Source organism: Ammospiza nelsoni, chromosome 19, assembly GCF_027579445.1.
Source record: "Ammospiza nelsoni isolate bAmmNel1 chromosome 19, bAmmNel1.pri, whole genome shotgun sequence".
NCBI lineage: Eukaryota > Metazoa > Chordata > Aves > Passeriformes > Passerellidae > Ammospiza > Ammospiza nelsoni.
In genome coordinates, this window is record NC_080651.1 from 8,188,487 (window position 1) to 8,211,323 (window position 22,837).

Below are 22,837 nucleotides of genomic sequence, written 5' to 3' on the forward strand. Positions count from 1 at the left end.
GGGTTTAGAGTGGCTGCCCAGGCCAGAGCACTGCAGACTGATGCCATACTGAGCACAGGTTCCTTCTGGACTCATTAGTGGGCTGAATCAGATTAACCTTACATTACACTGGAGCTAAACTCTCCAGTCAGACAAGCAGGGGCCATGCAAGGTCAGGGGGTTCAGCAAAGACAGCTTACCTTGCTTTTGAGCTCATCTTCCAGGGAGAAGTAGACAAAACGAATGCAGGCATTGACCAATCCATCAATGAGGCGGACAATGTCAAGGCGGGCCTGATACTGAGATGAGACCATTCCCATGAAGATCTGTCCACTCAGAGCCTGGATACAGTCTTCCTTCTCCATCACTTCCCCAATCCCTTCTTCAGGCATGCAATCCCATTGAGACATGGGGGCCACGTGAGCATCAGACAAAGGCCACCAAGGTGACACCAAGGACATGGTATCCAGACACAGAAATGTGCAGGAATACAAACACAGGAGGGAAGATGAGGAGACATCCATTTGTCCCAGCATGCCCAGTCACAGAAGTGGTTTCAGGACATCCCCACACAGGAGACCAAGAACACAAGTGGGAAACAACAAGCATGAAAAGGAAAAAGATAAAACAGAAGGCAGGGATCAGTTACAAGGAATTTGGGTAGAAAGGTCAAGGATGTGTGCTTCATAATGTTCACATGTGCATTTTAAACACATCCTACTGTGCCTAAACAACATGATAAGTCTAGCTGAGGCACAGTGGCATCAGAGCACGAGGGGCTGATGCAAAGGAACTGAATCATGTTCCCTGCAAACACTTCCAAAAAGCCTGCAAAGGCTCTTTGACAGGGTTCCTTCACCATCACTAGAAGCCAGTGGTGAATGGGGGCTGGATGCAGCATGAAGAACAAAATAATAAAACACTTCACATAGTTGCAAGGCTTGCCACAGGTGGAACGCAAAATTATTCTGAAAACAGTCACAACTGTTCTTAGCTGCTGGAAACTCCACTAGTCACATTTTACAGAATGTGAGACCAAGGCAGAAAGAGGTTAAAACTGGTTTTCCAAAAGAGCCTCCTGGATTTATGTAATGGTATGTGCTTCCTTCTCAGTTTCCATTGCTGTTCTGAAGGACTTGTACATGTCATGTTCATCTAGTGGGAATCAGTTCCTTCAGTACAGCAACAAAATCGATCAAGGAATAATAGTTGCATAGCACTATACATTTCAATCCTTTGAAAAGCCCATCCCATGTGATTTCCATAAAATCAGACAAATAGCAAAACAAGTACTGAAATACCCAGAAGTCTTGACTCTCTGTAGCCTACTTTAGAAACAGACTTCCCACAAGGAGAAGAATTTCTCTGTAAGCTTCAATAACTTAACTAGAAATACCCCTACCAGCTGCCACATCATTACTTCCTCCGAAAACCCATCTACTTCAGAAACTCTTCCTTCCAAATTTCCATCTGCTACTCTGAACAACAATGTTCTCACAGCTCTGGGCTGGTCAGAGGCAGCAGCAGAGGCACACATACCATCTGAGCTCCAGCTGTTCCTGCGGCTGCTCTGTTTGATGGGGGTGGTGCCGGGGAGGTCGCAGCAGGTGAAGATCGCGCTCTGCCCCGGCACCTGCACCAGCTCGATGCACTTCCCGTTCAGCTGGGAGGACAGGGCACAGTGCATGGGCTTGTAGGCAAAGGCAGAGCAGTATCCTGACAGGCAGGCTCGCTGGTAGAAATCCAGCACCTTCTTCCTATGTGGAAGAGGGAAAAAACCAGGCAAAGTTAGCAAAAATGTGCCACGTTTCTGATAATACAGAAATGCTGTAGTTCCGTGTATTTGGAAAAATGTCTTCCATTTCCAAAAGTCTGAAGAAGCCTTTCCCTACTGCTTCAGCATTCTCCAAGCTGCAGGCACTGCAGGGCAACAAGAACACATATTCCAACAGGGGCAGTGGTGAATGTTTCTGTTTGCTCATCAGATTGATGGGTATGAACACAGAGCTCTTCAAATATACTTATTAATATAACGTGCTCTATATGGCTGCCAGATGACTCCAAGAAAGTTCATTGCATGACAGCAGAAGCTTAATTCATCAGACATAATTTATCTCTAGGGAGATAAACACCAAAGAGGGAACTGACAACTCTGATAACAGGATCTATGGCAGAGATAGTTGCAGGAGCAGACTTTTCTCCTATCCCCTTTCAGAGTATGGTGTCCCAGGAGCTGTATTAAGTCAATATTCAGTCACTGAAATATGGTAAAGTTCCTTCTCTAAGCTGAATTCACAAAGGTAAGAAATTAGACTATATATCAGATTTTTAATTTTCTTGTAACATGATCAATATTCCAAAAAGGATAAGTGCCAGTTTTTTCACACCTGAGGATATGCAGATTTAGAAGAACAATGTGAAAAGTCAGTGAAACTAAACATTACTGGTCTGCTGTGCCAACAGGAACAGCAATTCAGCCTGTAGATGAAAATGCAGCACACACTCTCAGATATTGCAGCAGAACTCCAAGGGTATGATGCTTTGTGTGATCTGGTTCAGGCACAATTGATCATTTTGCATTTCATTTAAGACAAAACATTTTTTCTTAAAAAGCAACAAAAAATCCTCTGCCACCAGCATGACCTGATTATAATTCAGTCCTACTACACAGTACAGTCAGAATCAACTTAAAAGAGCACAATATCCCAACAGATAGAGTGAGGAGTGGCTTGCTCTTCCAGTGCAACTGAATGCTTGTTGCTATCTAATCTCTTACATGCTATGATAACAATTAATTACAAGCAGAGATGGCTCATATTCATAACCTACTTGAAGCTCTTAAAAAGCTTAACAAGCATCACTAAAAGAATTTTAACAGAGTGACCAGGTTCCCTCCACATTTTATCTGCAGCTCCCGAGTGCCCCAAATGAGAAAGCTGCCCACCTGTCAGAGCCAGAGAGGGGGTAGATGTCAGTACCATCCCAAAAGTCAGTGCAGGCCTCAAGGATGATGTCAGCTGTCCCATGAGAAAACATCTGCTCAGTGCCTGGAGTGTAGGAGAACAGTGAGTCAGCATCACATATACAGCTCCAGGAAGGGCATATCACACCAGCTGCTCCCTTATTTGTTAAAACATGAGTGTTCCCACCAAATGCTTTGATGAATTCCAGATATCCCCTTTTCCTCTGCTCAAAGTCTTCATTCTCCATCAAGAAATTGTTCAGGATTGATGATGCCCCTGTAACTGCCCTTTGTCTAATTGTGGGTTCAAACAAGGCTGTGATAAAATATGAGCCATGTAGCCCCTTCCTATTCTCCCCCTACCCTGTGCATCAATCCTGCTCCTATAAAGGTGGGATAATATCTTGTTCCTGCATCCCACAGAGCAGAAGAGGAATTCCTTTGTGCCTCTTGTCAGGAAAGTACAAGCAGCAGTGATGAGCAGGGATCAAAGTCTGCCTATGCTGCAAAGTGCATTCATTTCTAGGCCAGACGTGGAACTAAAGGGTAAGAGCTATTCTTGAATACTTTTCATTCAAGTAGCAGAAGATAATTTGACAGTGTGACCTGCCAGATAACAGCCTGTTTCACATTTTCACCCTGAAAATGTGTTAAATCAGGATGGTCAAAAGTTCAGTATAAGAGACTCTAGAAAAGTAACTCAACTCATGCTGCCTTTAGGGAAGAAGTGAAAATCAACAGACACCACAGCTTGTCCTGGTTTTCCTTCTCCCCCTATTTTAGTTTTTTAATACAGACTCAAAATCTCTTATTCCTTCTTGTACTCAGAGGTGTCAAAAAGTTTTGCTCAGAGGTGTGTGACCTCTGATGGAGGCCCCAGGCACAGGACACAAGTTCAGGGACGTGGGGCTGTCTCCCCTGCACACCTCCTGCTCCCTCTCATTTGTATCAACCCATTAACATTTCCTGCACGTAGAGTCTCCCTTCCCTCCTCCAGCTGCTCTGTGACTTTACCCCCAATGGCTTCAAAGCTGAGCTAATGAAAAAAAAAAAAAAAAGAAAACCACCAAAGAAAAACCACTGCCAAGGAAAATGAGCCCAAAGGCTTCTTGCAGGCATTGCTGCCGACTGCTAATGCTCACACTGGCTGGTGAAACCCAGAGCCAAGAATATCCCCTCAACACAAACCAGCCAGGGACCTTCAGGAACACTGAAGGATTTTCCAAAACATAGCAGCTCTCTGCTTTTGCTATAAATAGTCATCACAAGCCAAGTTTATCAGCATAACAAACCTCCAAGACGAATAAGAGCTGTGTGTGAAAGAAGGAGCCTGTCTCAGGGACACAAAAGAGCACTTGTGCAGAGCTCTGGTTAATTTTATTGTATAAACACCTAATCCTTCCCATCTTGCTCCTAAGGTCAGATAGTCCTTGCTCAGAAAGAGGGAACAAGAGGTGTTTATCCATGCAAAATCTATGTGCTGGACACAGAGCAAGAGCTTGCAATGATGTACCCATGTTCATGCCTGTCAGCAACTGCAATCCATTTCCCATTAATTCCCACCAGAATCCCACACCCAGCCCTGCTAAGGGGAAAGTGGCAGTGACTGCAGACACTATAAACTGCAAAGAGTTCACTGAGCTGTCCTTGCCAGTAAAATGAGCCCAGCCTTTTCCCTTCCCAAATCATGAACTTGCAGGCCAGTATTTCTCTGGCAAAAGGGGAAAAAAATGAATTAATTGGGCAGGGGGTATGACAGCCATTCATGGCTGCTGGGACTCATTGGGAAGAACCAAACTTCTCCAGACAGATCAAAAGGAATGGAGCAGTGCAGCTCCAGCACAGGAAGACAGAGATGGTATCAAAGGCATCGTGAGCACCTCATTTCCATGTGGTCACTATGGATCTGGGATGAACACTGCCAGATGCTGGGACATGTGTTTCAATAGAACAGTAAGGGAACATACAGATAAGCTGCCTCCTATTTCTGCTACAGCTGTAGAATTTATGTATCTTGCTTTGACTGCAGTATGTCATGGGAGTGGGTGGATTCCAAGATTTGTTCACAAATAATGTGTGGAGAGAGGTAAATTATGATCATCTGGTCTGACTTCTGCACAAACAGAGCCATTTGACTTCATCCAATGTTATCTGCAAAATCCAGTATTTCTGGTTCTAAAATGGCAGTATTTTAGGAAATTTCAAGGAACCAGACTATTGTGTGAGAGGTGTTCCAATGGTTAACTAAACCCAACTGGCAAAATTCCTCTTAGAATTTACTCTAGACAGGATAATCCAAGTCACACCTATTCGTCTGAGCTCCAGGCTCTAACCTAAACCGTTTAAAATTGAGGACAAGGAGTTGAAATGAGGCAACATCAAAGGTTTTTTCTCTACACTAAAAATCTCGGCATCAAAACAATTCCTACTTACAAAGGCCAGGTAGCAGCAGTAAGAACAAATGAAAAAACTCCTCCCAAGACAAAAATTTAAGAAGGGGGTGAGAGAAGACAGTTTAACCTGGTAAAACTTGGCCAGCACAATGATCATATTTCAGACTCAGTATTGAACATATGTCAACTCTAGAGAGCCAAGTTCAGTCAATTTAAGGAATTACAAAGATACTAAGAGCTCTGACAGGCAAGCTGTTAAATCTTTCTGAGGTGCTTTAAGACCTCAACCAGCTGTACATCCTTTCCATCCTAGCACATTTCTCTGAGAGCACAAAGGCGTAGAAAGAGTGGAGAAGTCTGCATGACTTCAGGCTTATATTCATGGTCACTGTGAGTTTTCAGGCTTATATTCATGGTCACTGTGAGTTTTATTCGTGGTCATGAGAGTTTTGTGATTTCTTATTAGTATGAAATATAGGAATGTGCAATGTAATACACTAGACAACTCACAAAGATATTGGTTTATGATTTATCAGAAGGATGAGCATTATTAACTAAAACCCAAAGTGATATTCAGCCCTGTGCAGTATTAGTTTCACTACCATCATGAAGTCTACTAAAAACTCAATAAACCCATACCACACTCTGTACTGCCATTTGTTCGCAGAAAACAGGTCCACTATATGCTATCTAAGATATTTTAAAAAAATTATCTGTGATTCTGGAGTGAGCCAAGGCTGGGAAGAATTCTCCCCCTCAGAATACCCCAGATGATCACTGAGGTTTGTTAATCACATCTGCACTGGCCATGGGCAGAGCAGGGGCATCACCCACAGGGACTCCAGGCTCTTCCAGTCTGACATTTTCTGGGCTCTCTGAGGAAAAGATCCCCCTGTGCCAAGTGGATGCCCAGAGAAAAAGGCAGCCTTACTGGTAGTGGTGTCCTTCACAAACAGGTTAATCATGTGGCTCAGGGGGGGTCTCCTCTTGGTGATGGATGAAAGCTTCCCCAGGATGGTTTCCTTCACCATCTCATCACTTGGCAGGCGGTACAAAGCCAAATAGTTCTCCTGCTTGAAGAGATCTTTAGCACCTGGTGTGAAACCTGAAACATGAACACAAGGAAGAGGAAAATCAGGCTCTAATCAATGCAAAAGGGAAGTCCCTTCTGATTCTGTGCCACCCACTTTGCCTGTGCTCATTCTGGCACCTCTGCAGCAACTGGTAGGTGAGCTGTGCTCAGTGTTCATGTATGTAAATATGGCTCAAGATCTAGGATGAAAAACACTCAAAAGGACTAGATTAGTAATTACAATGTTCATGCTCTTGTTTACTGATGAGAGTAACTGTGACATCACAGGACAGGCACAGAAGTGAGTTCAAGTTTCCAGTTTTTAATCCTAGTGTTACCTCTAAACTCTTACTGCCCTTATGCCTCCATTTTCCCATGTGTAAAATGAGCTGAGGTACATCCTTTATCCCCAAACACCGTGTAAAGCCCTACAGTAAAGACAGGACAGATACATGTTCATTAGCAGGTATTCTTTCTCTCCTGATGAGACTGACAGACTCACACCAGGAGAATATGAAGCCTAGCCAGGGCTGGCTGGCACTATCCTTGATAACATTTGTTCCTTGGATAGCACTGACAATGTCAGAACTTGCCAAAAGCCATCTCTTTAATAAACTCTTTTGGCAACCAAACAACAACAGAGTCAGCTCTGTATTTCCACCTCCTCAGCAAACGGGACTGGGGAAATATTCTCATGCACTCCAAGGATTAAGTGTCTATTGACAGCTCTGATTTCTCCATGTCTGTTCATCCAGCTGCTCCTCACCTATCAGCCTGGCAAGCTCACAGAGGCCCCAGGGCACATGGACAGGCAGCACAGCATTGTGAGTCTCCTGCAGGGCGATGTTGCACAGGTGGTCGGAGAAGCGGCACAGCCGCTCGGTCACGCCGGCGTTGCACAGGTTGAGCAGCACGTTCAGGCCCAGAGGCTTGAGGGAATTCAGGTGCATGTGCCAGTTGGAGTCATCAAACTGGATGCAGGAGGGGTTCTGCTGGTCCTGGGACAGGCTGAGCATCTCCAGGTGGTAGTCACACACAAAGTCTTCAGCCTCACAAGCCAACACCTCGCTGTCCCCAACAACCTGGTCCAGCAGGCAGAGAAACTGCAGTTTGTTACAATGAACACAGCCTGAGCCTAGAATCCTACAGAGAATACCCAGCTAAACTCCACAACAGTGGGGACTCTCTGGGTTTGAGTTTGTGTTACAGCTCCACAAAAGCTTAATTGTGTGCCCCTCCAGTAAGTCTCACCTGAGTGTGCTCCTCCTCTCCACCCTCTGTGTCCTTGCTAAAGCTCACATTGGATCCAGAGGGATGTTTGCTTCTGCTGCTTGGCTTTCGGTGGGCAGAGGCTTCAGGAGCCTTTGGAGCATCACCAGACCAGTTGTTCCTCTCCTGCTCATTGGCCATGTGCACTGTGTCTGCCAGGGGGCCAGAGAGCAAAGCATCTCTTTCATGGGGCTGTGGGAGACCAACAGAGCAAAGGGTGGTGATTCAGTGGTTCAACACAAGGCACTGCTGATTCACCTGCTGCTTTAGACTCCTTTAGAAAAGCATCCTTGCTTGCTTCTTCATCTTTAAGCAAAGAATTATGGCACAGGACTTCCCTACAAGGGCCCTCTATAATATCACATTGTGTCAGTCAAAGTGTGATTGCAGCCAACACACCACATTATGGGGTAAGGATCACCCACCTCATCTTCCATCTCAGGGTGGCAGAAGGACCTTGTGGAGAGCTCGTCAGTCAGGTCTTCGTGGCTGTCATGAGGTGGTTCCACCTTCCCACTGAAGAACAGAACAGTCTCTGGGCTGGGGTTCGGCCAGGAAAGAATCCCCTGCTTGTCTACACAGCAGAGCACCTAGAACATCCCATAACACCCCCAAGAAAGCAAAATCTTAGTGAAAACATCTGTGTTCATGCATAGTTGTAAATATCATGACTTTAATAAACACATGGGAGGACAGACAAGTCTCTCCTTCACCAACGTGCTCTCTGAAGAAACTGCACCTAATAACACTCCAAGAAATCCAAGAATTCCTTGCTCTAACAAGACTAATGGGTTGTTTAACAGCAATTGTACTTCAGCATATTACAAAACTAGGCATGAAGACCAAGGGAAGGAAGCAACTATTCAACCTATTTCACCAGCTAGTACCTTACCAGGACCCAAACCAGCTGGTTCTTGCACAGGAATCAAGAGGATAATTTATCCAGAACCAGAGCTGGAAGATACAGACATCCTGTCAGATGTCACAAAGTATCTCAAACCATTGTTTTAGCCTGTAAATGTGCTTGGACATGACAGGACAGTTATAAACTCTTCTACAAAGACAGGTGCCTGAAGGGTTTCTAATTCCAGCACAGTGAACTGCTTGCAGTTTGTGCTCAGGGAACAATGACATGAATGATGCAAATGAAGCATCCTCACAGGGCTCCTCTCTTTCTGACAACCCAGCAATACTCACAGTGACAGATCCCAGACTGTGGAGCAAGCTGGAAGTGAAGCTCAGAGTTGGGGATTTGCCTTTTAAAACACAGAGGAAGTGGCTCCAGATACAGCGGATCATTTCCTGAGGAGGGAAGCAGAGCACATCAGCCAGTCAGAGACTCATTCGGGGGAAGATGAAGGGAGAGAAGGGGAAAAGGGAGTATGGCATTACCTGCTTTCACTTTCAACACAGGGATACACTGTAAGATAGCCATCAGTCTCTGTGGGAACCTGTTACCTGATACAGTGCTGGTGTTCTTCAGGGAAAAGCATTTCTTCCCCTTTCCACTGATTGCTAACAGTCAGTTTGATTGTTGAATTGAGAATTCACTGAAACTACCTCTTGTCCACCCAAAACCACAGAAATGAATTCTGAAGTGAGTTCATTTCGAGTGAATCAGTTGTCACCTCTTGGTTTTTATCCTGAAGTAACTCAAACTCTTGGACTGTGAGGTTTGAGGCCTTTGAGTTCCCACCACCATGCTGCAAATGAGGTAAAGGATGGGGTCCCTGTGCTGAGGTGACTTGCTCAAGGTCACTTACTGAGGCAATGATAACATCAGAAACAAAGCCAAGGTGCCCTGACTACTCCATTCTTACAAAGGAACTGTCATGGAGCAGAAAGAAGGAGATACTTTGTAAAATTAAAATGTCCAGTTGGCACCCTTCATTTTCTACACAGATATGTTTCAGAGGGAGTCTGGATGGCAGTAATCAATCCAAGCACCAGAGCTGTGTGCTTTCCTCTGGCAATCCTAAAGCTAGCAAAACCAGGATTGAATTACTGTGTTATTTTACTGCTTTTTAGTTGTTATTCTGGAATACTGTGACTGCAGAGCACTTCCCCCAAAGCTCCTCAAATAATTTTCCCTGGATTCTAATGGTTAGTACAGCACTAAGCTCAAATACAAAACAGTCTGGAGCTATCACCAAGAAAAAAAATGCTCTTTATTTAAACCAGTTTCTTCTAAGCAAAAATGTTACAAAAGGAAAGAAAGAGATCTCCTCAATAAGGTAGGTCAGCTAAAATCACCCCCATTTAATATCTGAAAAACATCTCAGCTAAATGATGAACGGGCACAGAAAGGCAACAAAATATTCAGCAAAAGAAACACATGTGTGTGCACCCATGTGCACTCCTCTGAGTGACTGGGAACAAGGAGACAGGAATTGATTCTTATCATATCAAGGGATTTTTAATCACTCCTGGAGTCCATCTGCATCCTTTTGGAAAGGAGAACCTGAACACCAGATAAACAGAGAAGTATCTTTCCTTTACCCACCTGTTGAACCTGGATGATGCAATTTATAGAGTGGCCAGAGTAGTTCCTTCCCTAGAAAAAGGGCTCCTGAATGTTTGATTGCCCCAGCTCTGGAAGTGCCAGTAATGTGCTTAAGCCTGATAAGAAGCCTATGGAACAGGATCAGACTTTTTAAAAGCCTGAATACCCCACAGTCCTTCTGCAGTTTGGTCTGGGTGCTGACCACCATTCCTCTGGGTTTTAGTTTTGGCTTCAACAAGGATTCTCAGGTGCAAGCAAAAGACTTCACTTTGTTCAGACACACACCATACAAAGTTTATTTGACTTCTGGAACAGGACTTGAAAGAAGTACTGTGTCCAGGACAGAAAATGTTGATTTCAAACCATTTGCAATATTCAGAAAAGCCCAACTGGATTCAGCATTGAGGTCACCTCAAACTCTAGCCAGCACAGCAGTATTTACACGGGGAGATGGAAGGCAAAGACATGCAACCTGCATGCACAGCAAATTAAAGCAACAAATGAGTGACAATGGACAACTGACACAAGTAAAAAGGGTCTAGCAACAAGCAGGAGATCAGAAAGGAAGGGAAAGGATATCATGAATTTCTGCAGTGAAGATGGAGGAAAACAATTCATAATAATAGTACCTGAGAAGATACCATCTCTGTGTAGCTGCTGAGAGTGTCCTCTGAAAACTTAGCAAGCTGCAGCAAGAGAAGAGACCAGTTACTATAATTGTGCTCAGAAATGTGCCATGAGGAACATCCTTCCCACAGGATGTGCCTTCAGGGAGCAGAAAGCAGGAGCCCTGCTCTGGGGGAATGGCTGTACCACGGCAGACCCATCACTCATCACAGCAATTATGTCTTTAATGGACTCTGGTTTTATCTACTTGTGAAGCACAGGCAAAGTGCTCGGTGCTGTACATCACAGAGGAACACACAGTCATTACCTAAATGTCCACAGAGAAAATAATAGCAATTAGGCCCGGAGGAGGATCTTTCTGGGTGGTTATTTTTAGTTAGAAAGAGGCAGGATTGAGTGATCTGATTTTAACTTATATGGGTCAGTTACAGGAAGGGAGCTGGAAGATGGGTTGGAAAAGCAGGTGCCTGGAACACAATGGACACAGAGGAATGAGGCAATATGAATGGGATGTGGAGAGGAAATGAAAAGAAATTACAGCAGGGCACCACCACAGTGCTCTTGGAATCACCCTGAGAAATTCACTAACTCAGAAATTTTGCATCCAGCACAAAGGTACTCTACACTAGATGTAATTTTGAGAAAGTTTAAATTTAAGTGTATTCACAACCACAAGTGACCATGGCAATTACATTTATCTGTAAATAAAACTAGAGCCCAAATAATAAAACATATATCTGGCATTTGAAAAAGGATCAGTTTAACAAAGCCATAAAAAGCCAAGAGAAATATGTCAGAAATCATTTAAACTGAGAACTATGAAGGATAATTAGGAACTGCTTAAGAATATTTTGTTACAATTTTAAAAAGTAACAATCCCATAGTAAAATAAGAGACCAGTTTTAAGTGAAAATAGAAGTAAGAATTAACATAAAAAATAAGGAAAAGTATACCAGTTGGTAATTAAAACCAGACCACTGCTTGTTAAAGACAGTGAAATTGCAAATGACATTGTAGGCAAGGCAGACATGTTAAATAAATATTGCTATTCTTTATTCAGTGATACAATCATACCATAGGATAACCATGAAATATTTTCCATTCCAACACCAGCTACAGAAAGTAAATATGCTTAAATTAGCAGGTCTGGACAATGACTATTAGTGCTGATTTTGCAGAAGGCTTGAACTATGGATTAAGTCCCAGTTCAATGGAAGTGGTGCCAATGCCCAAAAAGGGAAGGAGAACCATCCAAGTTACCACAGGACCCCAGACAGACTTTGATTTCAGACAGAATAAAAGAGCAGCTAATATGAGACTCAATTAAAAGAAGTGGAATAATAAAATCAGTGCCAAACACCACAACTATATGAGCAGCAAATCTCCTCAAATTATTGTGATATCCTTTTTGACAAAATTACAAATTTGTCTGATAAAAGTACTGCTTTTGACATAGACCATTTGTTAATTTGACTTGATTCTAAATGCTTGACTAGTTTTCTAATGAAAATACCAAAGTAATAGGGCCCATGTCAGATATATTATAAATGGACTATCTCTAAATGGAAGAGAAACAGAAATTATTGGCAATGATGTGCTACTACCTCAAGCAGGGACAAATCTGGGTATTTTTTTAATAACCTGAGAGCAAACTAAAAACAACACATTACTGATAGAGACTGTAAAGGATACAAAGTTTAGGGTAGGGTGCAATGTAAAGAGGACAGACCACTGTTACAGAACAGTATGGATTGTTTGGGCAGTATGCAAAAACAAGTAACCCAACAGGCACAAAACTAAGGCTATGTATTTAGGTGCAAAAAATCCTTACAGGATGAGGATTCTCAGAAAGCATTAACTGCAGCTGAACAAAGCCTGGCCTTTTAAAGCAGTGGCTGCAAGATCTAATGGGATCCTTTGTGGTACAAACAAGGGAACACAGAGCAGAAAGTCCAAATTGTTCTGAAATTTATCAAAAGCACAGCTATTACTGGAATATTTTGTGGGGTTTAAGATTCATAACCCTACAGTGCTCCTGAAACAGTGGAGAAAGCTAAAAGGAATGCCAAGAGAAAGATTAGGGGTTTGGAAAATATGCTTATAGTGCCTCAAGGTGCTTGAACTGTTTACTTAACCAGAGATGGTAAAAAGGAATGTGAGTAGTTACAACAGACCAAAATTTTGATTGACGTGCTCTTTGCTCTTAAATCTATGAGACAAAAGATGTAAATTTTCCAAGGGTTGGAAATCAGATACTGCAGAAATTCCCACTAATACAGAATTCCATTTTTAGCAGTGAAGGTAAATAATTACTGACAAAACCTATCAAAGGCAGTACAAATGTTTTCAAACCAACAGCAAATTCTTTTCTAAAAGGAATGTTGCTGCAGTGCAACTGTAGTAATGGAACTTGAGGCAGGGGCTTGTTTAGGGGGCACTGGTTTGTGTCCTTTCAGCCAGTCACAAAGGTCACCTCTGGCCTTGAAAAACTGGGAATCAAACAGCTTGAACATGATAGGAAGGGGAAGAAGCTGGAGAAGCAGCCAAGTTGCCACCAAGTGATTGGAGAGGAGAAGGGTCTTACCTGCTACATTTTGAACAGAGAAGAGAGAAGGAAGGGGGGACATAGGGAGGCCAAGTGACTGCCCTGGTCAGGGGTGAGTGACCAAGGCATGTCACAGCAGCTGTTCTGCAGCAGCAAGGATGGAGCAGCATGTCTGAGATGCCACAGAAAGAGCTGGCTGGACAGACAGAGTTGCCTGGACAAGAAAAAGGAGAAGACAGGAAAGGAAAAAAAGGAAAGTGCAAGTATGAGTGACAGGGCAAATGGGAATGTTAAGACTGATGGAGCAAGGAAGCCAAGGAGCTCTGGCTTTTCCCAGATGAATTGAGAAGGGAAAGAGGGAGGTTTCAAAAGTAGAAACCAAGTGATGCTGAGAATGGATAGGAAAGGTAAAGTGGTGAAAACACTGAGAAGAGATTATAAAGGTGCAAATGCTACTAAGGATTGTAATGTGCCCTTCCTCCCAGGACACAGGCAGCTTAGTCATGTTCAGCTAGAGATAAAAGAATAGAAAACACAGACCCAGGGCCACAGAGGCCAAGGAGGGACAAGAAGGAGAGAGAAACTCTGTCCAAGTAACAGAAATCAGCACAGAAGACAAACACAGCTCAGTGCATCTCACCAGCACTGCCACCAGGACAAAAGAAGGGACACACAACAGCACATCCAGCCCAGGACCACATCCCATCAGACCACCAAACTCCACTCCCCAAACCAGCACAGCCACCAGAAACTGCTCTTACTCCCTGACCTACTCAAAGGCCACACCTGCAAACAAAGCCCCAGAGCCTCAGGAAGGATTGTTCAGCCCACCAGGGCTTTGCAGAGGATATGATGTGTCTCACTCCTTCTCAGTGGCTACACATTGCCCAGTTACAGCCACCACAGGGCATTTATCTCCCTGTTGACCCCTCTGTCAAACTGTATTTATCTGACAGAAAACACAGGCCATGAAGAGTATTATGGAATCACCAGAGCTTCCTATCACCTTGGGATATCTGTAGACAGGTTGAAAAAATTAAAGCATCTCTTCAAGAAGCAATATTGTACTCCAGGGAGAGGGGACAACAGCTGGGACAACCAAAGATCCAACAATGTTTCACAATTATGTGGACAAATCTGCTGAATTTTCACTTCACAGAACCTTTTCATCTCCTGCTCTTGTCTCTGCAATGGTTTCATGTGGAGAGAAACCTACCAGTGAGGTGGAGGAGGCCTTGCTCATCTGGGCCAACACTCTGGCTTCTCCAAAGGCTGTAGCAAGAATCCACAGGACAGGAAAGAGCAATGGAAGGATGGGTAAGACACCATTCACCTGAAAAAAACAACCTGTGATCACCAACAAGCACAGAGACAACAAGAAGTCAGAACCTCTCACATGACATATTTTCCACCACAGTGAGAGGAGAGGGATAAAAGGCCAGGGCAGGAAGGAAGGGGACTGGAAGTAGTGCAAACAGTGCACACCTTAGGGGGCTTTAATGGATGCCATGAATCAATCACACCAACTTGTTTTTCCTGCTGAATTTGGTGTAAACACTAATGAGTTTAAATGCAAAGGATACCATATATATATATCTTAGATATAGATAAACACATACATGGCAAATGAGAGAGCAAAACATTTAAAGGTAAGTCTGTAAGGGAAGTTCTGATGTCCTCCTCCACTGAATCCTCCTGGACCCAGCATGCTTCCAGATCCAGGAAGCAAAGGATGCTGTCACAGGATGAATTAAGTCCTGACAGAGGGAATCCATCTCAGCAGTGCTCAGAGAAGAGGTGTAGTGAAGCTCAGAGCTCTCCTTTACCTGCAGCTGAAGAAGAGTGTACTGCCAGGAAGCAATTCCAGGAGCGTGGAAAATGAAGCGCACGGCATTGGTGATCAGAAATCCAGCCTGCAATTCAGAGATGACACTGTCACCTAAATACTGCCACTTGCAGGGAAGGTGTTTTCAGTGCCTTGTAACATTCTCAACCATGGGGAAACTATGAAAAATATTCTTTTGATCTGCTGCTGCAGTTCTTCCCTCCACTCTCATGGTTATGTGGCTCAGCATCTCTGAACTGCTCAAGGTACACACAGTCAGCTGCATGAGTGAGCCTGGCCACAGCTTCCTGTTGATGGCTGCAATTCTTCAGATTTATTGACAAAACATGGTTATTCTCAAGGACAAAGGCTTGGAATGAGACCTACCAGCACGATAGGGACAGCATATTTCAGCATCACTGACTGTACAGTGAACCTCTCATTATCCAAGGCTGTCACAGGCCGTGACAGAGCCATTTCCAGGCACCACCTAAAAAACAGAAAACAACTGGAAATTTCAGCAACCAAGACCCTAACCCTTCACTTTCCTTGGATATAAACCTCCCAGCAGACCTGATTAGAACACTGTGCTCGGCCTATGCTATGAGGGAGGGCTGTCAAAAGAGAAGCCAACATCTACAATAAGAGTGAGGCACTTGCCAGGGTAAATTTGCAGTATTGCCAAGAAAACTTCTCAGGTCTCCTCACCTGCTTAGCAGGAAGGCAGCACCAAGGACACAGACAGCTGGGTAGGCACTGTGCCCCACATTTAACCCACCTGACATTATCAATTATTGGGGTCTTCAACACACGGAAGAGACGATAGAGCTGAGGATTCTGAGGTCCCTTCTTCACTTCTCCCCTTGGGGAGGGCGGGGGTGAGAAGGGTGGAAATAAATCTCCAGGCTCCAGAACTATGTGCTCATCATCCTAGAAGAAAGGTCAGAGAGTCCAAAGGCTTGTGTTCAAGCACACCTGGTTATTTCATGAGAATAGGCATTTGGAGTGAAAGTTACAATTAAAACCACCAAAGGTAAATTTCAAGCTTTAAACTTTTTCCAACCTTCTTCAAGCAGTAAAATCTTTGTATAGATCTTGTAAGTGAGTAGTTAATTTACTTCTACACCAGGTATTTTATATTACCTTCTCAAATCAGTAGTAAGGAGAAGGTCAAAGCAGACAAACTTTATTTCTGCACATAAAAAGCAGGATAAAGGATGAGGTTTGTATGTCATATTATCCTGCTGAATAGATTCACTCATTATATTTAGCAGCACATTACATTTTCCCCTTGACCTGAGAGAGGAGGAAATCTGGTGCTTTTGTGTAACATTGGTGTCTCCTGTCCAGTGAGTTTGGGAGTTCATGGAGAAGATGCAGCCTGGCTAACTAGGCACTGTCCTTGACTGAACTGGAATTTCAAGCTATTTTCAAGGTCAGAAGAAACCAAACACTCCATAATTTGTTCTCTGGGAATTAGAGTATTAGCATGAAAAACCTGGGAAATCAATCGTTACGGGCCAGGGAAATTAGACAAGCAAGTTACCTTAATCCCTCTCAGAGAAGCAAATGATTCCTGGCCTGGCCTCAAAGCCACAACATCTCCTTCCACCAAGAGGCTCACGGGCAGGTTGACAAGATGGCCATCCCTGTAGGCCCAGTGAAGGGACCAGGATGGGGCATAAGGCATGTGAAGGTCAGGGTACATGGAGTCTGGCCATTTCACCTCTTTGCCAAGTGTATCTGAAAACACAAAGTGAGAAAGAATGAAGTCATAGAACTCTGGATTTACATCCTGCAGTGGTTTTAAGTCCCCCAAAGCTAAAATCAGCCTATTCCAGTGGTCTTTTATCATCTCTCTCTTCCTCCTTGATGGATTTTCCCCTCTCTCTCCACTCAGTATTAACAACTACACAGTTTTTAAAAACCTGTACAACAGAAAAGCTAAAGGCTGTATTTAAACTGCCTCACTGAAAGCAACTGCCCCCTCAGGTCCCAGAGCCCCTGTTGAGGTGATGCTCATGCACAGCAATTTATTTCCTTCTGCTCCATGTTGTGGCACAACCCCACGTGCTCTCCCCTCCTCATCTGCTGCAAGGCAGATATTTTGGTAAGGATGTGAGGATTTGAATTACTCCAAAGCACAGCCATAACAGACGCCCACCTGCTAACACACAGCTTGGAAGCACATGGCCACATGACAGCTCAAAATAACCATTGTACAGGACAGGCAGGAGGAACACACTTCCCACAGCCTGCTTCTGTGCAACACGGGGGAAGGTTAGCAAGCTTAGTTAGGAATGCATGTGATCAGGTTTGGGGAAAGATTCAATGGGAGGAAAACACCAGTACAGATGAAGGAGACCTCACCGTTTATCTTATCAACGATGGTCTGAAGCCTCCTCTCCACCTCTCTGCACTTCAGCCTCTCCTGACGCCCGATCATGAGGAGATCCAAGAGGAGCAGGAGGAACAGTGCCAGTGCATTGACTATCTCAGCACCTTGGCTTCACACAGCAAAACAGGAGGAAGCAGAATGCGCATGAGGTTTGAGTAAACAAGCAGAATACACTGCCAGACACCCACAGAGATAAACACTCAACTGCCTGTTGTTTATTTCCACATCTCACAGATTCATGGCTCAAAAAGAAACGTATGATCACACTTCTTTAGGATAAAGACAACAGAGAGGTCTGAAAGGACCCATTTCAATTAAAAAATACTTTACAAATATGGCCAATGCATGTATAGCACACTAACTTCTCCCATGAGCCACTAATTTCTCCAGTTTCAAAATGCTTCCTATGATAATGCCTTAGAAGTCTTAAAGATCTAGGAATGCTGTATAAAAACAAACCCCTTAATCTCTCAGGAGGACACTCTCTGGGTCTATTACGGGTAGAATTAAGTTGGCTGAAGTTTTGTGAAAGGGATTGATAGGAAATTACCAGTGTGGCTACACTGATACCTAAATATCTGGACAGAATGAGGGACAACACTTATGTCAATCACAGATTATACAAAACCACCACCTTGCTTCAGTTAAGCAGCACAGGAAGCTTTGCTCACCTCCCCTGTGGCTGGCTCCCATAGCAGCACAGCAGCAACAGCACTGCCAGCAGCATCAGAGAGGCACCAGGCCAGTGGAAGCAGGAGCAGCGGTTACCATGGTACAGGAAACTGCTCCTCCACACCTCCTGCAAAGGGAGAGCAGCACAGTCAGCACTCGTGGAATACAGAGCCAGACCTTTGGAAAAGCAGAGTGAGAAAGGGTGAAGACAGCAGCTGGTGCTCCAGGGAGAGCAGAACTTTGCAAAACCCCTGAACATGACACAGAGCATCCCAGATCCATTGTGTGAGTCCTTCAGCACCAAGGGATATTCAGCTGGTGAGTCTGGGTGAACACTTGCTGCTTTTCTCAATTGGAAGAATGAAAAGGCTTCTGTGCCAGGCTGTCCTATTGTCACTGACCAAACACGGCACACTTTCAAGCACTGTGCATAAACACTGGCACTTTGTATTCAACACACATCCCAGGCAAACACAGAGGACAAGGGGAGACTGTTGAGATTCACAGCTCTTTTATCTCCACCTGAGATGGACCCTCTAAGCTCACTGCCCTTAGCGGCTCCTGAAGTCCTGAGATCCTTCAAAGGGCAAGAGGCATCTTCCTCCAGAGCTTTGGCATCCAGGAGAGAAGTGCTCACAGAAACTCACCCTTAGACTCCTTGCTTTGCTCCCAAGGACTTCAGCAGTTCCTCACCTGGACACTCTGGGAGACAATGCAGCCAATTTCTGTTTAGCCCTCATCTTTACTTTGAGAAGGGGAGACCAAGTGCCCAACTTGTGCTGTTTGGTGCCTCACCTTCCATGATGTCCCTTTTTTCCGTTCCTTCTGGTGCCCCTCCAGCAGTGCTGACAATTGGTCTCTCAGGATTGTGAGGGCTTTCTTTGTGGTCAGGCCCAAACTTGAGGTCATCTCATCCTGAGGTGTCAGAAAAATAAACTGGTTAGTGCTTCCCTATTTTCCTTTTGGGCTTTTTCCTGGTGGCTGACAGAGCATGTGACTGTGAATGCCCTGCACTCATCATCACCAGCCTGATTCTCCATTTTCCTGAAATCATCTTCCCTCCTGTGAACTTTAGACTGCTGGCTGGAATTAGAGCACTTAGATAGTATCAAGTAAACAAACCGGTCCTGACTGTGCTGATAAATACTTTATCACAGCACAATACCAAGTCATTTCTGTGAAACAAGATCTAATCAGTAGAGGTTGAGGACAATACAAACAGAGGTTATGCAGGCTTGAACTCTACTATCAGCTTGTAGAGACAACAAAACACAGTTATGGCAGAATTTTAATGATACAGGATGAATTTTGCTAACAATAGTAGAAACTAAGTAGTAGAATATCCACAATTCAAAACAAGAGTGGTGCAATTTCCACAACTGCTTGCTGCAGATTTTTGTTTGTGAGTCCTGCCTCTGTGGCTACTTTGATGCATAAGCTCCCAGATCTAAATGCCAGGCCATAGATCAGTTCAGGACCAGACATGACCCTGCCATCCATGACCTCCTCTTACAAGAGCAAACACTGGAGTTTTAAGGGCTGAACTGCAAGGGACACATTTGGACTTGCAGGAAGCACAGAGTTCACAGCACTGCTCCCTCCGTGCTCATCAAAGAGCAGCAGTCCCAAAAGACACATCCCAGCAGTGTGCCATGTGGAAAATGCTGCCATAAGATGCTGGTAACAATAAAGTCAGGTAAACACTTGCATTTCTGGGCCAGAAGCATAAGCACTCTCCTTTCTTTCAAATCCAGATCACTGACAGCAAATCAACAGGCAAGAACAGGCAGGTGTCCATGAGAGGCCTACAGGGGCAAACTGCTAAATAAAAGTTCTCCTGGGCATTTAATGTTTTAATACAAACACATTGAGCATGTACAGCACATAGGATATCCTGCATATAGAAATGTTCACGTGTGTCCCACTGTGCCCAGAGTACAGAACTACTGAACACAAACAGGCAGGAAGTTTGTCCCTCCTGTCCCCAGCAGTGTGACACAGCCCAGAGCTCAGGCAGGAGCTGCAGCTCTTCCTGCTCCCAGAGCCCTTCCCAGCCCTGCCAAACCCACCATGGCCTCAGACTGCAGCAGCTCTGCTCCTCAGGGGCTGCTTGCACACACCCAGCTCTGCAAGTGCAGCTTGGCTCTGATCTGTCCTTCCTGTTCCTCAACTGCATGGTTTCGTGATGAACATTTACTGGAAACTAATCTTGGACCTCAGACTCATTTGCATTGATGGTCCAGGCCAAAACTGTGACACTATTGAGGAACAGAACATAAATTCTCTTTCAAACACCATCTACCACACACACACTCTCCCCACCTATCAGAGACAACCTGAAACAGCAAATTCTGTCCAGGCAGAGTCCAGCAATGCTGCTTCAGCTGCACTTTCACAGAACTAAAAATAATCCTGCTGCAGTTTTCATTCTCTGTGTCAGTTTTAGGAATAGAGGAAGCAGTTCTTGTGTTGTTCTTGGAAGCAGCCCAGGTAACATCAGCACAGAACTAAAAACACAGGAGTGTCTCAAAGACTCCCAGAGGAGAAGATGGCAGTGGAGCTGGCACCAGCCATGCTGCTGCACCACACAGTGCTGCAAACAGGAGTGTCTGAGAGCAACATCAAGCAAGGCTCAATCAGGCTTCTCTCTCTTGTCTGACTGCTGCCTGTCCAGGGCAGAGCAAGGCACCCACAGATGTATAAATCCTCTCCAGCACAGAGAAAGCAGATAGATAAATAAAGCACACTGAATGAAAGGCAGCAAAAATAATAGGGATTTGAACTGAAAAGCCAAGTCTGCTTAGACACTGAGCTGGTTCCAATGCACTCATCAAGAGCTACAGAAGAAATGAGATGAAAGCTGCACTTAATGCCAACATTACTACAGTCACACAGTGCCTGGAAAGAGAAACTGCCACTGCACAGCAGGCAGTGAGCACAGAAAGGCAGCAAATCCAGAGGCAATCAAAAAAGGCTCCTGAAACACTTGCACACCTGCTCCAGACTTTACACAGGAGTTACTGGTTTGGCACAGTGTCAGTCAAGATAAGGGCAGCCACAAAGGAACGTGGCTGTAGTAGGTGACAAAGGACAAGTGCAGTGTGGCAGGGCTGGGGAAGAGGAAGGGCAGGAAGGGCAGGAATTGTTAAACACCCATCCTGACACTCAGAACATGGAGTATTCTGCAAAGGAGGCAGAGGCAGCCTGGTAAACACACCCTGTAATGCTGAGAGTGAGGGGAGCTGGGGGCACTGGGGGAACCTGCTGTGGGTGAGCATCAAGGGAAAGAGCCTGGGACCCAAATGAAAGGGACAGGCAAGAAGAGCCCCCATGAGCTCCTGGCAAGGGGCAGCTCCAGGATTTCACAACAAAAGCTGCCCTGCTAAGCCATCAACTGCTAATGAGGCATTTTTCAAATGCCCTTAAGTAAACCTTTGGCAAACCCAGGCTCTGAAGCTGTCCCAGAGGGATCTTTCCAGCCTTTCATCAGCTGCAAGTGCTCTTCCTGCCACGAACCAGGAAGTGAGCACCCCAGGGTGAAGAAGCTGTTCACAGGAGGTGTCAGTTCATTAATAAAAAACCTCAACATTCACATCTTTGCTTTGGAAAGTTACACTCAAAGAGAAAGCTGCTAATTTTCCGGTCCAAACAGAAACAGCAAGACACCTTCCTACCCAGCTGCCTTAGCATAGGGCTTCCTCTGAAGAACAACAAAGAAAGAGCAGCAGTAAATTTCAGGTCACAGTGAAAGCAAACCCCTGATGGATATCAGGAGGCATTTTAAAAGGCTGTATTTTCCTTTTGCCTGTGCCTAAAGGCAAAAAGTCCTAAGGACAAAATGAGCAGTTGCTTCCTCCTTAGCCCTGGAGAGCACAGGAGCCTCTAAGTGCATTTAGGGCTCCCCTGGAGCTGCCCCTGCCCTGGCCATCCCAGCCTCGGTGTGAGAGCCAGGTACAAGGGGATGATTGCATCCTTCTGCTTTGGGATGCTATCAGGGCTCCCAAGAGTTGTGATCTATGGGATGGCTGCTAGGGGAAAAACATTTTCTTTGTGCATGTGATTTTATTCCCTATAGGCAATGAATGTGCTGAGGTGTGGACTGGATGGGAACATGAAAAGATGTGTGAATTTCTCCACTCATAGTAAATATTCTACATGTTGAATTACTGCTTAGCTTGCCTGAAAACATTAGGAAAAGAGAACCTGAGATAGATCTTGCAAATGCCCAGGGTTAGGAGCAGGTTTGGCTCTTCAGGAAGGAAACAAGAAGCAGCTCAGAGGCAGGAGATGAGGAGTCACAGCACCTTCAGACTTCTCTTTGCCTTGTCCTTATGGTTGACCCCCCACAGTTTGACAGGGGTAAATAAGTTGTCAAATACCAGGAGCTTTTTAAATCCATAGCCTTGCCTGGCTCATGGCAAATAGGTTCTCTTTGCCTTCCTCAGGGGTTGCAGGAGCATTTTCAGGCTGATAGGTAGGAAAAGTGTAGTTATTTTCTGATTTTTCCTCCCACAACTGAAGTTGTTCCCGAGCAACACCACCTACCCATGTCTGCTTCCTGCAGCCCACCTTCATCCTCACACAAATTCACC

General features: G+C 44.7%; 1 protein-coding gene across 1 annotated transcript in view; it reads right to left on the reverse strand.

Moving 5' to 3' along the window:
* TMEM94 (transmembrane protein 94) overlaps positions 1-22,837 on the reverse strand; it is a 51,709-nt gene that overhangs the window by 12,656 nt on the left and 16,216 nt on the right. The window contains exons 3-19 of the mRNA XM_059485536.1: positions 19,041-19,160; positions 18,245-18,372; positions 17,546-17,682; positions 16,722-16,918; positions 15,954-16,105; positions 15,563-15,665; positions 15,177-15,263; positions 14,567-14,683; positions 10,808-10,864; positions 8,873-8,977; positions 8,101-8,265; positions 7,658-7,867; positions 7,173-7,488; positions 6,266-6,439; positions 2,924-3,026; positions 1,519-1,736; positions 180-361 (exon numbers count right to left, since the gene is read on the reverse strand). Of these exons, the coding sequence (XP_059341519.1) occupies positions 180-361; positions 1,519-1,736; positions 2,924-3,026; positions 6,266-6,439; positions 7,173-7,488; positions 7,658-7,867; positions 8,101-8,265; positions 8,873-8,977; positions 10,808-10,864; positions 14,567-14,683; positions 15,177-15,263; positions 15,563-15,665; positions 15,954-16,105; positions 16,722-16,918; positions 17,546-17,682; positions 18,245-18,372; positions 19,041-19,160 (2,571 nt within the window). The remainder of the gene's footprint in view (positions 1-179; positions 362-1,518; positions 1,737-2,923; positions 3,027-6,265; positions 6,440-7,172; positions 7,489-7,657; positions 7,868-8,100; positions 8,266-8,872; positions 8,978-10,807; positions 10,865-14,566; positions 14,684-15,176; positions 15,264-15,562; positions 15,666-15,953; positions 16,106-16,721; positions 16,919-17,545; positions 17,683-18,244; positions 18,373-19,040; positions 19,161-22,837) is intronic.